The 15,000-nt window shown below is 38.3% G+C and overlaps 2 protein-coding genes and 1 long non-coding RNA gene across 15 annotated transcripts in view; 1 reads left to right on the top strand and 2 right to left on the bottom strand.

Moving 5' to 3' along the window:
* ptprma (protein tyrosine phosphatase receptor type Ma) overlaps window positions 1-928 on the bottom strand; it is a 227,135-nt gene extending 226,207 nt beyond the window's left edge. For 10 of the 12 annotated variants that reach the window (XM_084103529.1, XM_084103533.1, XM_084103537.1 and 7 more), the window contains exon 1: window positions 650-912. In XM_084103529.1, coding sequence (XP_083959655.1) covers window positions 650-731 — 82 coding nt within the window. In that variant the 5' untranslated portion in view covers window positions 732-912. Of the gene's footprint in view, window positions 1-649 lie in introns of all 12 variants that reach the window. The other 2 variants (XM_084103532.1, XM_084103531.1) reach the window with 2 other exon arrangements.
* Window positions 929-11,586: 10,658 nt separating this feature from the next.
* Window positions 11,587-14,237, top strand: LOC311075197. Of its 2 annotated transcripts, none has more exons than XR_014604438.1 (3): window positions 11,587-13,539; window positions 13,618-14,078; window positions 14,110-14,237. It is a non-coding gene; the product is annotated as an uncharacterized lncRNA (long non-coding RNA). The 2 variants fall into 2 exon arrangements; XR_014604439.1 differs by having other exon boundaries at window positions 11,587-13,548; window positions 13,598-14,078.
* A 52-nt stretch (window positions 14,238-14,289) lies between these two features.
* The window catches only part of lrrc30a (leucine rich repeat containing 30a), a 2,094-nt gene continuing 1,383 nt past the window's right edge, over window positions 14,290-15,000 (bottom strand). Inside the window, exon 2 of the mRNA XM_084102414.1 lies at window positions 14,290-14,620. Coding sequence (XP_083958540.1) covers window positions 14,360-14,620 — 261 coding nt within the window. The 3' untranslated portion in view covers window positions 14,290-14,359. The remainder of the gene's footprint in view (window positions 14,621-15,000) is intronic.

The raw sequence follows: 15,000 nt of genomic DNA, 5'->3' as shown, positions 1-15,000 counted from the left end.
ACACAATGAAACAGTGTAACAGTGTAACGAGCGACTGTTCTGGATCAAATATTTGAATGTTTTGCATTGAAAATAAGATAAAAAATATCTGAAAGGCACGACTCTGTCTCTGTGTTTGAGTGTGTTATCTGGTTAAACACCGCTGGCACACACACACACACACACACACACACACACACACGGAATCTAACGGCTCACTTCTGAGAACAGAACATATTTTAGAGAGCTTTATGCGATAAATATGAGGCACTAAAGGATCAACATATTCGTATTTATAAGGCACCATGGTACATATCCAAAAAAACATAATCATATATCCATGTTATCAAGTCATACATGGCACTTTGTGTCAGTTTGAGCTGAATACCAAAGCGCAGCACAAAGAAGGATTTTCCCAATCTCCATCGGTTGTTCATTAAAGAGAGTCTCTGAGAGGAAACGAGCTCGTTTATCCCGAACAGACTCTGCGTTTGGAAAGTTTCGTCTCAGTCTGACATCAAACACAGGCAGCGGCAACACGGAGTCCGTGGAGGAACTTTAGAAACTTGATTCGATCCGTTAGATTGAGTGCGCGAGGGCAAACTTCGCCGAATATTTTACGCATGACGAACTTTCTGAATCTCTTTGGAAATATAACCGATGGTCTTACCTTGGGATTCTGGAAGTGTTCCGGATGAGATCAGAAGAATATCGGCGAAAAAGAGAAACCCCGTTAAAAGTCTCCGGTCCATCGCGCGAGCCTCGCAAACGCCCCGCGCGCTCCTCTCGTGCTCCTCCGCGACACACCGAGACTATTCCCGTTCGTCTGAGCCGTTACACCCCCGTCCGCGTGTTTGCACTAGTTTAACCGAGTCCGTTCGCCGTTACTGAGTTTAGGAGCGCCGCCGGAGGAGCGTGACGTCACTGCAACTCACGCGCGCGCGCTCTCTCGCTCTCTCTCTCTCTCTCTCTCCTCAAGATTCAAATAGCTTTATTGACATGGTGAAAGAAATATTTACATTGCCAAAGCATTAATAACACTATAGCCTATTATGAAAATAAATTAATAATAATAAAATAATAATAAAAATTAACAAAAATGATAAACATTTACATGAAAATAAACATAGCAATAAAAATGTTTAATCTTCTAATATTTATATCAGTGTCTCTAGGAATATAGTGGGTAGCTCTGGATTTTTTTTCCCTAAATCCAGTTGCGTAGTTCAATGAGAGATGCGCGTGCACATCATCAGCAGAGCTGGATAATATTCCCCAAAGTCACACACGGAACTGCTGTGTGTGTGTGTGTGTGTGTGTGTGAAACGCAAGGAAACTTTAAAGCAGGGGGTTTCAGTCTGGCTCCGCAAGGGAGCGCTAGAGAGCCCGACAAAAACAAATAAAGAGAAAAGGTATTAAAAAAAAGAAAGAATAATAATATAAATACAAAGCTAAATTTGATTGGTATTAATAAACTAATTAGATTAAAATAAATAATTGCTGTGCTAGAATAGCACATTAATTTAAGTAATATTCTGTATTATTTAAAATGTAAAAACTGTAATACATTTCAAAATGCTATTTATATTTATACAATTTATCATAGTATACATTTGGTCTTTATACAAGAAACTATATAGATGACTTATATATGATATAGATCTATAGATGTCTATATAGATGACTTATATATGATATAGATCTATAGATGTCTACATAGATGAAATTTAGGTTGTTCTTTATTTATTCCTTGAGATATGTCCACTGCTCTGGGAAAAATAATTGATTCCTTTCTGTATTGTTTATGGGTTTTTAAATGAACATGATAATAATTAACAAGTCTTTATTGAGGCATTGGCCGTCTCATTTTGATTCGAGTAAAATTTTGTCAGGGGGAGTTTATTTAAATCCGTTTTAATATGACTGATCATGTAATAGAGGGGCATGTTGTCACAGCGTGAAGCTGCTGCTTTCTGACACTGGATGTTTGTTACAGTAAAACACATCTTCTACGAAGCGTCTGTATTTAAAATCTCTGTATTATTCATGGCACGCTTCACTTGTGAAGAAACACACACACCTTTAGACTGAACACGTAACACGCATGACGTCACTGCGTCACTGTAACGCTATCGTTTTATCGTTTAATGCTATAGCATTTTCAGGCCCCAAAACATTCGTGTAAATGAACGGCCAGCGATCATCTGTACGTGTAGTTTATTTAAATAAAGACTAATTTTTGTTTGATTTTTTGTCTTTTTCAAGTGTTTTGCCAATACCACACACACAATAACAGAGGAAAGTTATCATTTATTAATGGCTTAAAGTAACAGCATATAAAACCTGTGACAACATGCCCCGCCCTGACGTTCATGGAGATCACAGCGCTCGCCTCTGAATGTAAATCTGCATCGGTGTGTTTTACTGTCTTCACTCGTCGTCATTGATATGTTTGTTTGGAGGACAGAATTCCCCGTAGGTTTTCCTATTGAACTGGGCAGTTTATGTGACTGGACGTTCGACCCGAAACCTTATCCGTCCCGTGGGACGACTTGCCCCGTCTCCTGTTTGGAGTCTCGGCTGACATGTTTGTGTGTGTGAATCAATAACAATTAAAGAGGCAAGTATATTCCCAAAGTGTCCTCGTATAACACAGATCAGTTTCAACACATTCATCCTGGAAAACAAGGCAACATCCGGTCCTCTCCTGACCCTGTGACCCCGTGACCCGGAAGCCTTGTGTCGACAGGTTTACTCGTATGCGAGTGTCCGAACTCTCGCCTGTTCCTGTTTCTGTCTCAGTATATAAACTTCATAGCCAGCACAGATCTTGCTGAGTTGCGTTTGCTTCTGCTGACCACAACAGTCTCGTTTATGAAGCTAAAGCACTTTCTGGAAACCTCTCTGGATAAGCATGTGTGCCGAACGCCGCGGACATACATGTGCAGTTCCCAGACCGGCTCATCGAGTTCAGAGAAGACACATTCACAGATAATCAGACAGATGTTCATGGCTTCTGCTGCATGTATTCTCAGCCTTCAGAAGATCCTGATGACCAGCAGATTCTTAAAGACACAGACACACATTTATGCAGTAACTCTAAGCCCACTGTATCATATTTCATACGTGAATTAAAGACTTTTTAAAGATAAACATGATCTGATGAACCTGTCGAACACACTCTCCTCCAGTTCTTCTGTGTCTGATTGAGAGTTTAGACTCTTTTATCCAGTTCAAGTATTTTAGTACAAACTCAGCTTGTGTCTTTCTGTGTCAAATCTGCTCTGATTTTATCAAGTAAACACAATAATAACTTTGATTTTGTTAGATATATTTCAACTGGACTGAAGCAACTCAGGTTTACTTGATTATCATCATACATTATTTATAATTAAAATCATAAGTATCAAATATGATCATCAGGCTTTTGAGGAAGGTTTATTTGTTAATCTCAATCATCGTTGTATTTCTTTGCAGTATATGTTATAACTACAGAGCTTTGATCATAAAACTAAGCATCTAAATATCATATTACTAAGACATTAATGGCGGATTTTGATATTTATATGCATTTTATGCAAGTATCTGCTAAACTGTTATAAAGATCTCATTACTTTACATTACAAGCATCAGAATTCCATATGAATATCAGCATCTGCACCAAATTACATATTTTTGCTAAGTTTGAGCTGTTTTTTCTTCCATATTCTCACTATATCAGACTATATGAGCCATAAAACCCTGATACAAAATTAAATATGATACTCAACAAAAAAAAAAATCCCATTACTATGTGAGGCTTTACAGCTTTGATCATAAAACTAAGCATTTAAAATCATCTTACTAAGACATAATTGGCAGATATTGATATTTATATGCAGTTTTTGTAAGTATCTGCTGCACTGTTATAAAGATCTTGTTTTTTTACATTACAAGCATCAGAATTTGATATAAATATCAACATCGGCACCAAAGTACATATTTTTGCTCAGTGTTTTTCCTCCATATTCTCACTATATCAGACTATATGAGCCTGATGAATCCTCAGATTTGTAAAAATATTTTGTCTAAAATTTCAATAAACTCTTCCATTTCAAAAAGTGAACTAATTCTGACTATGTGAGGCTGTACAGGTTCACATTAAATGCATATGTTTGAGTCCTGAGGAGCTGAGGCTGAACTGTACTGCAGAATGAACACTGCGACACTGTAATGTTGTAAAGCAGGACTGATGTGGTCAGAACGAGAGTAATGCCACATAAATGCCTCTATATTTAGTGAAGGGCGAGTGGAACAAGAGGCTCTCAGCCGCCGTAAACATGTAGTTTCATTCACATCGAGACGAACCAAACACACAGGAGTCTGAAAGCTTCCAGCTGTTAAACAAGGTTATTAAATCTGGAGCTGACGGAGTGCCAGTGTGCAACGCAACACAGTAATTGAATTTCGGCTGTATTTTGTATGTCGAAGACCTCAGAAACTGAACCTCGGTCGTTCCTCCTTTGTTGGCATTTCTAAGGAAGAACGTGTTCTGATCAAACACATCCAAAAAGCAAATGTTTGTAAAGGCAGTTTCCCGTAGATTAGATTACCTCGCTGAACAGGAACCAGTGGATATATCATAGCATTTGATAGATAACTTCTTACAGCGTTTCCTTAACAAGGTCATGATGACACAAAGTCACCAAACAAACTTAAACAAACTACAGAATCGAGTCTGGGATTCGAGCCACGTTGACACTGTGATTATTCACTCGACGAGAGAAACTGTGACTTCCTGGAAAATGTATGTTCATTACATATACATATATGTCTATATACACTCTTATAAGAAAAGGTTCTATATAAGAAGAAACATTTTAAAATCCCCCTGTAGTCAATCATTTTATCTCTTAAAACTCATCTTTGATCACCAAAATTACATATTTAAACATTTGAAAAAAGTTCCTCATGCCTTAAAATATCTTGAATGGGTTTAGTATGCGCGGTTCTATGAATATGCAAATTAGCCCCGCCTCCACTCACTCACTCAGCTCAGAGATCCACTGGTTGACGATCACACGTTGATCTGATTGGTTACAAGGTAGAACGTCAGAAACACCAGCGATTTCAAAGCGTGTTTTTGAGACTGTCTTTGGTTCACTGCAGTTTTAAGGAGGAAATACTCAGCAATGGAGTCGACTTATGAATTTACACATGGTTTGTCTTAAAGCACATTAAAAACACCACATAGACACATAAACAACATTAAAAGCTGGATTTACACCACAGGGGGACTTTAAATGTTTGCATAATACTTAAATGTTTAATTTGAAATTAAAAATGAATGAAAACACACTTATTTTTTAAAAACTAAATCCATAAACTGATCCCATGATGAAACCCTTTAAGAATCTATAAACTTTTCTTTTAAGAGTGTGTAAATGTATGTAAAAGAAAGAAAAACAGGACAAAAATGCCCAGCTGTGTGTCAGTTTGCCAGATGTGCGTGATTGGTATCATGCTCTTTGAAATGTATTTTATGGCACTTTGTGGAAATAAACCTGCAGTTGATTACTGTACGTATATTAGAGCAGAAGTTGCTCAAGGCTGTTGTGCACATCAACATTTACTCTCACACATATTCATGCATAAAACCAATGTCTATATTCATGAAGGACAGCCATTCACTGCACTAATCTCCTTTATGCCATTCAAAAAGCATTTTTCCTTTCAAAATGATATGAATTTCCGAACGGTGCGAGTCCATTCAGCGAAGGATTGGGTTCAGAAACGCAGATGTTTTGATCGAGAACACAGATATTCAATTAAGATTTCCTTTCTTTCCTCCACATCAGTGGAAGTTCAACTTGTTTCTGCTTTAGAAACCCAAGATTTTATATTGATTTCAACCATGTCACTCATGAGTACAAAGAACAATCAGAGAAAGGGCTCATGGGAAATCAATGTCTGCCATTTATCAAGCTTTTCTACATGCACTCATAGAGAATAACTGGCTCATGGTCGCAGTTCTCCTCATCTAAAACGCTTCTGATTGAACTGGCAAATGCAATGCGAATAAAAAAGCACAAAAGCATAATGTTTCAATTCTGCAAAAGCTTTACAATCATTGTTCTGTGATTTAATAAATGCTTTTATGAATTGATTGCAGCTTGTGCTCATCATGATGACAATGTAGAGATAATTTTCAACAGTTCAACACATTGAGAGCCAGTTGTCGCACAATCCTTTATGTTCGTACTCAATTATTGAGTTGAATATTGTTGAGTCTCAGTCTTTAGATGTGATTATTGAGTTGAATATTGTTGAGTCTCTGTCTTTAGATGTGATTATTGAGTTGAATATTGTTGAGTCTCTGTCTTTAGATGTGATTATTGAGTCGAATATTGTTGAGTCTCAGTCTTTAGATGTGATTATTGAGTCGAATATTGTTGAGTCTCAGTCTTTAGATGTGATTATTGAGTTGAATATTGTTGAGTCTCTGTCTTTAGATGTGATTATTGAGTTGAATATTGTTGAGTCTCAGTCTTTAGATGTGATTATTGAGTTGAATATTGTTGAGTCTCAGTCTTTAGATGTGATTATTGAGTTGAATATTGTTGAGTCTCTGTCTTTAGATGTGATTATTGAGTTGAATATTGTTGAGTCTCAGTCTTTAGATGTGATTATTGAGTTGAATATTGTTGAGTCTCAGTCTTTAGATGTGATTATTGAGTTGAATATTGTTGAGTCTCAGTCTTTAGATGTGATTATTGAGTCGAATATTGTTGAGTCTCAGTCTTTAGATGTGATTATTGAGTCGAATATTGTTGAGTCTCTGTCTTTAGATGTGATTATTGAGTTGAATATTGTTGAGTCTCTGTCTTTAGATGTGATTATTGAGTTGAATATTGTTGAGTCTCTGTCTTTAGATGTGATTATTGAGTTGAATATTGTTGAGTCTCAGTCTTTAGATGTGATTATTGAGTTGAATATTGTTGAGTCTCAGTCTTTAGATGTGATTATTGAGTTGAATATTGTTGAGTCTCTGTCTTTAGATGTGATTATTGAGTCGAATATCGTTGAGTCTCAGTCTTTAGATGTGATTATTGAGTCGAATATCGTTGAGTCTCAGTCTTTAGATGTGATTATTGAGTTGAATATTGTTGAGTCTCAGTCTTTAGATGTGATTATTGAGTTGAATATTGTTGAGTCTCAGTCTTTAGATGTGATTATTGAGTCGAATATTGTTGAGTCTCTGTCTTTAGATGTGATTATTGAGTTGAATATTGTTGAGTCTCTGTCTTTAGATGTGATTATTGAGTTGAATATTGTTGAGTCTCAGTCTTTAGATGTGATTATTGAGTTGAATATTGTTGAGTCTCAGTCTTTAGATGTGATTATTGAGTTGAATATTGTTGAGTCTCAGTCTTTAGATGTGATTATTGAGTTGAATATTGTTGAGTCTCTGTCTTTAGATGTGATTATTGAGTCGAATATTGTTGAGTCTCAGTCTTTAGATGTGATTATTGAGTCGAATATCGTTGAGTCTCAGTCTTTAGATGTGATTATTGAGTTGAATATTGTTGAGTCTCAGTCTTTAGATGTGATTATTGAGTTGAATATTGTTGAGTCTCTGTCTTTAGATGTGATTATTGAGTTGAATATTGTTGAGTCTCTGTCTTTAGATGTGATTATTGAGTTGAATATCGTTGAGTCTCTGTCTTTAGATGTGATTATTGAGATGAATATTGTTGAGTCTGTCTTTAGATGTGATTATTGAGTCGAATATCGTTGAGTCTCAGTCTTTAGATGTGATTATTGAGTCGAATATCGTTGAGTCTCAGTCTTTAGATGTGATTATTGAGTTGAATATTGTTGAGTCTCTGTCTTTAGATGTGATTATTGAGTTGAATATTGTTGAGTCTCTGTCTTTAGATGTGATTATTGAGTTGAATATTGTTGAGTCTCAGTCTTTAGATGTGATTATTGAGTTGAATATTGTTGAGTCTCAGTCTTTAGATGTGATTATTGAGTTGAATATTGTTGAGTCTCAGTCTTTAGATGTGATTATTGAGTTGAATATTGTTGAGTCTCTGTCTTTAGATGTGATTATTGAGTCGAATATTGTTGAGTCTCAGTCTTTAGATGTGATTATTGAGTCGAATATCGTTGAGTCTCAGTCTTTAGATGTGATTATTGAGTTGAATATTGTTGAGTCTCAGTCTTTAGATGTGATTATTGAGTTGAATATTGTTGAGTCTCTGTCTTTAGATGTGATTATTGAGTTGAATATTGTTGAGTCTCTGTCTTTAGATGTGATTATTGAGTTGAATATCGTTGAGTCTCTGTCTTTAGATGTGATTATTGAGATGAATATTGTTGAGTCTGTCTTTAGATGTGATTATTGAGTCGAATATCGTTGAGTCTCAGTCTTTAGATGTGATTATTGAGTCGAATATCGTTGAGTCTCAGTCTTTAGATGTGATTATTGAGTTCAATATTGTTGAGTCTCAGTCTTTAGATGTGATTATTGAGTTGAATATTGTTGAGTCTCAGTCTTTAGATGTGATTATTGAGTTGAATATCGTTGAGTCTCTGTCTTTAGATGTGATTATTGAGTTGAATATCGTTGAGTCTCAGTCTTTAGATGTGATTATTGAGTTGAATATCGTTGAGTCTCTGTCTTTAGATGTGATTATTGAGTTGAATATCGTTGAGTCTCTGTCTTTAGATGTGATTATTGAGTTGAATATCGTTGAGTCTCTGTCTTTAGATGTGATTATTGAGTTGAATATCGTTGAGTCTCTGAGTGGAGGCCGGGCTCATTTGCATATTCATAGAATCTCGAATACTAAATGAGGCAAGGGTGTCGAGTTACATTCAAGATATTTTAAGGCATGAAGAAGTTTTTTCAAGAAAAAATGCTTAAATATAATTTTGGTGATCAAAGATGAGTTTTAAGAGATAAAATGATTGACTACGGGGGGACTTTAAGACGTTACGCTCTGATTTTAGACCTTTTTAAGGCCTTAATTTGTATAAGGCCGAATTAAGACTTTTTAAAACCCTGTATTAGTCACTATAACCCAGCTAACAAGAACATATTCTACACGTTTTCATAGATCCTAGAACTAATGGCGGGAGTACCAACTTTTTGGTGTGTTCGCACTGCAGGAACTGGGAATGGTTTTAGTTACAGGAATGGCTTTTGGGGAACTAAATTAGCGGAACTACTAGTGACGTAAGTGTACGCTGATTGGCCAAATGCATGGCATACGTGTAAACACACACTTTACATTTACTTACTCCAGAACACGGTAAACAGGGATAGATAAATCTGCATTTATTTGGTGTTCTGAAGACGCAGAGAAACAAAAGGCCACAGGTCCAAATCCAGAACGAGTGTGACAGAGACGAAGCAGTTTAATCAGCATCCAAGAAGAACGAGAAGAGGAAATTGAAAATGCGTCCTCCAGAAAGCGGGAATGACCCAGGAGAGGGTCACTTATTCACACACACACACACACACACACACACACACACACACACACCATCCAACATCTCCCTTTATGCTTTTATCCTGAGAACAGCCCATTATAGAGCAGCTCAAGGTGAGCGTTATCCACACACACACACACACACACACACACACACACACACACACACACACACACACTCATACTCACACACACACACACACACACATCATCCAACATCTCCGTTTATGCTTTTATCCTGAGAACAGCCCATTATAGAGCAGCTCAAGGTGAGCGTTATCTACACACACACACACACACATATACTCACACCTCATTAGTCACACACACACACATATACTCACACCTCATTAGTTAAACTGTCATCGTCACAAGTGCAATTAATGCAACAGTTGCAGGAGCATCATGTGTGTGTTTTACACTCACCTCGAGCTTCGGTCCGATGAGAGAATATGTTTACACCTGTGTGTGTGTGTGTGTGTTTGAGATTCCTCTGAGGAGCAGGACGGGTCTGAGCACGCTCACACACACACACACACACACACACACACACTCTAACACAAATACACTGAACACACACACACACTCACACACTCTCACACACATACACTGAACACACACACACTGAACACACACACACACTCACACACAATCTTTCTCACAAACATTTCATTGCATCTGATTCTATACTCCCCAGCAAATAATGATACAGTCTTTAATTCTGTATTTCTGGATGCAGAACGGCACTTACGGACTAGAGCGGACTATCTCTTCTAATGTCTGCTCTGCTCTAAAAGATGAGAACAGATGTGAATAAATTGTCAAAACTCTTAGAAAATGTTGTTAGTGAACAACTGATATGGTATTTAAATACTCAATCAGGATTCATTAAAAAGCAGAGTACCAATACGGCTGTTTTAAAAGTTTTAAATGATATTGTGGAGTCTTTAGATGAAAAGTATAATCGTGAATGTCTTTTATTGATTCGCTTTGGATCATGATGTATTGTTCGAAAAGTGTTTATCAGATAATGTAGTTCTGTGGTTTACTGCTCATTTAAAGGGAAGAACTCAATGTGTTCGGTCGGATTTAATGGAGGTTGTTAAGGGAGTCCCACAAGGGTCTGTGTTGGGGCCGTTAGAATTTACTTCATACATAAAGTGTCTTAATTCCAATACCCACGGTTTCATTTCTACAAAATCTACAACACACCGAGAGCAGAGTGTGTCTGGAGTAGACTGAGTGTGTGTATCGCTATACAGGCTGTAAAATATGATTTACTGACACAGATGCTTCACTTCATCGTGCCTTACGAGAAACTTCACCGTCAACTGACAAGAGTTCATGATAATCATGCCATTTATTCCAGTGGATTTACTGAATTTACTGAGTAAATGAATCACATTTCATTTCTCTAATCATGACTGAAAACATCTTTAGTTTAATTATAAATTATTGTTAAAGATCCTCAGAAGCTTCATCCCTGGCTCATGAAAACCATGACCTTCATAATGAACAGAACGCGCTACTTTACAAATCAATGATAAAGTGAGAAAATATGTTTAATAAATTAACCTTGAACGTTTCTTGAGTATGAAGAGGGCAGGTTCGGCATAATATATGTCCTCATATGTTTAATAAGTGGAGATGCATGAGCAGAAATATAAAATTATGGCCTTTTCATGATAAACCATTGAGGGTTTTTCAAAACATTCTTCGGTTCAACTGCAGGTTTCTATTGGGAGGATATAATGAAATGCTCAGATTGGGCCTTTGAATAAAACTGAGCTGTTTTTTCTCCATATTCTCAATATATCAAACTAATATATATATATATAATTCTGAATGCCAGTCATAAGCTGCACTGCAGGGCTGGTACAGACAGGGGGCGCTAGAGCAACAACACTCGAGTCTCATTCACACACTGTTACTGTTTCTGAAAGAGAGAGAGAAGCTCTTCAAGCAGAATCAGATATCACAAAAACACAGAAACATAAATAAATATCAAGATGTCTCCTTATACACTGTAAAAAAATGATATGATCAATAAGTCATGACAAAATAATTTAACTTCATTTTTAATTTATTCAAGAATCAACTAGACAATATTTTAGTTGAAATTACTTGTACAGCCAATTTGATTAAATTGTAAAGGAACAGCAACTGTTTTAAAGTTGTACAAAACATTATACACACACACACACACACATATAAGGTAACAGTTTTACTATGGCATTTTGGCATTTGCACAACGGTAATTACACCATAACACAAACATTAAATGTTGAGCATTTACAGTATTTTAATATTCAGCATTAGTCACATGGATTTCTACATGTGAGTGTGTGTGTGCGAGAGTGTGTGTGTGTGAGTGTGTGTGTGTGTATGTATGTGAGTGAGTGTGTGTGTGTTTGTGTGTGTGTGTTTTAGCTGAAGAAAGCTGACCTTCTCCCAGTTCTCGTGTGTTTGCCTTCAGTCGAGGAGATCGAGGAGAGAAACATGATCAGAGTCGAAGGACGAGGAATCGAGTGCTTGATTAGCAGGTTTAACGAGCCTCGTCTCGACACACACACACACGCACGCACGCACACACGCACACACACACTCACACAAACACACACATACACACACACACACATGCACTCACACAGAAACACACTCTCTCTCACACACACACTCACTACACACACACGCACACACACATACACACACACATGCACTCACACAGACACACACACTCACTACACACACACACACACACACGCACGCACACACACACACACACACACACACACACACAGACAGACACACACTCTCTCTCTCTCTCTCTCACACACACACACACACGCACACACAGACACTCTCTATGCACACACACACATGCACTCACACTGACACACACTCTCTCACACACACACACACACACACACGCACACACAGACACTCTCTATGCACACACACACATGCACTCACACTGACACACACTCTCTCACACACACACACACACACGCACACACAGACACTCTCTATGCACACACACACATGCACTCACACTGACACACACTCTCTCTCACACACACACACACACACACACACAGGACATAATGTAGAGCCTGAGTGTGTTGTTAATCACTTCCTCAATAAAACTATAGTTTGAAACTGTTTATGGCTGAACACACACTCTTCTACACTGAACACACACTCTCCTACTCTTACGACACCTGTAGTTTATCATGAGTTGAAACATTGAATTATCAATACAAAAAAACACTTAATTTCTGAGATTGCAACTGGATGGGATTCATTAAAATAAGCAACATGATGAGGTCGCGTCACGTGACTCCAGTGAAACGTCAATAATGCAAACGGTTTCTCAACATTGTTATAAATAGCACTCTGTGTATTACACATTATTCATCAGTTATTCCACTCTGAAGATCTTCCATCAAACTAAACAGTAATAAACAGAAGTAAAACAGGCTTTAAGATCAACTGATTATCTGAATTTATACCGTTTTGAACAGAAGGCACATGATCTCAGAGAATAGAAATAATAACACAGAGAGATTGGTGAATCTGCATCTCAGAGCTGGAAAACGAGGTTATTCCCGACAGGGTTCGTACAGATCCTGCAAAAATACATTCCAGGGCTTTTCAAGCACTACTTTTTTGGTTTTCAAGGACCACAATCAGAGATCGCACTTATCAAACAATATCTTTAGTATTTTTTAAACTCAAATTACAAATATAAGGTATCCAAACCACAACTTACAACGTATTTAATAATATATATTAAATACAAAGTTTATAATGGTTATTACAGTTGAATAAATAATATTTTATATTATAATGTTGGCGTACTTGGTTTATCAGACATCAGTGTTCATAATTCTGCCTGAAAAAACTGTATTTGTGTTTTTAAAAAAATAAGAAATTTCATATATATTGTATTTAAATAACTCGAGCACTTTTCCAAGTACCTTTCCATAACTATGGCTGTTTTCAAGGGTTTTCCAGGACTTCGAGAACCCTGTGTGTCAGGTGTTCCTCAGGTAACTCAGGAGTGTCAGGTGTTCCTCAGGTAAATCAGGTGTGTCGGGTGTTCCTCAGGAGTGTCAGGTGTTCCTCAGGTAACTCAGGAGTGTCAGGTGTTCCTCAGGTAACTCAGGAGTGTCAGGTGTTCCTCAGGTGTGTCAGGTGTTCCTCAGGAGTGTCAGGTGTTCCTCAGGTGTGTCAGGTGTTCCTCAGGTAACTCAGGTGTTCCTCAGGTAACTCAGGAGTGTCAGGTGTTCCTCAGGTAACTCAGGTGTGTCAGGTGTTCCTCAGGTGTGTCAGGTGTTCCTCAGGTAACTCAGGAGTGTCAGGTGTTCCTCAGGTAAATCAGGTGTGTCGGGTGTTCCTCAGGTAACTCAGGAGTGTCAGGTGTTCCTCAGGTAACTCAGGTGTTCCTCAGGTGTGTCGGGTGTTCCTCAGGTAACTCAGGAGTGTCAGGTGTTCCTCAGGTGTTCCTCAGGTAACTCAGGTGTGTCAGGTGTTCCTCAGGTAACTCAGGTGTATCAGGTGTTCCTCAGGTAAATCAGGTGTGTCAGATGTTCCTCAGGTGTGTCAGGTGTTCCTCAGGTGTGTCAGGTGTTCCTCAGGTGTTCCTCAGGTAACTCAGGTGTTCCTCAGGTAAATCAGGTGTGTCAGGTGTTCCTCAGGTGTGTCAGGTGTTCCTCAGGTAACTCAGGTGTTCCTCAGGTAACTCAGGAGTGTCAGGTGTTCCTCAGGTAAATCAGGTGTGTCGGGTGTTCCTCAGGTGTGTCAGGTGTTCCTCAGGTGTGTCAGGTGTTCCTCAGGTAACTCAGGTGTGTCGGGTGTTCCTCAGGTAACTCAGGTGTTCCTCAGGTAACTCAGGTGTGTCAGGTGTTCCTCAGGTAACTGTAGAGCGCCTGCAGGCCACCGTCCAGAACCTCTTTGATGGGTTTCAGCAGGGGATTGTGGACGATGTGAAGGCCTTTATCCAGCGGATGGCACGCTAGCTTCTCCAGGCGTCGCAGCCGGTGCATCTCCGCCGGGACGCTCTGGATGTCGTTGAAATCCACGTTCAGGAGCTCCAACTTGGTCAGATGGCAGAGCATCTTGGGAAGCGAGTGGATGCAGTTTCCCTCGACGATGAGGATCTTTAAAGGGGAAATATAATGAAAATCTGAGTTTTCCTGTGTTTCAGTGCTATAATCGGTGCTTCTAACAACCCAGAAAACGTGAAAAGTGAAACCCAGTAACTTTGTTTTGGTGAGCCTTTCTCTACAAGCATGGCAAAAAATATTCCCATCAGATGAAGAGGATTTTATTATAATATTACCGGCCCTTAATCTGCACGTTTACACACACCAGCCGACATTTGGTTTCACAAGCGACAGCAGAGACCAGTTCTAACGCAATGATGAAGATCCAGCAAAGCCTGAAGCTGTTCTGTGGTTGAGCTCAGACGAGCACTGAACACTATTGACCAGAACATGTCACCGCTGTCTTATAAACACCTCAGGAACTGTGGACACTT

Source organism: Abramis brama, assembly GCF_963993115.1.
Source record: "Abramis brama genome assembly, chromosome: 24".
In the NCBI taxonomy this organism is placed as follows: domain Eukaryota; kingdom Metazoa; phylum Chordata; class Actinopteri; order Cypriniformes; family Leuciscidae; genus Abramis; species Abramis brama.
Note: the sequence above shows the minus strand (reverse complement) of the source record. Positions and strands in the feature narration are given on the sequence as shown.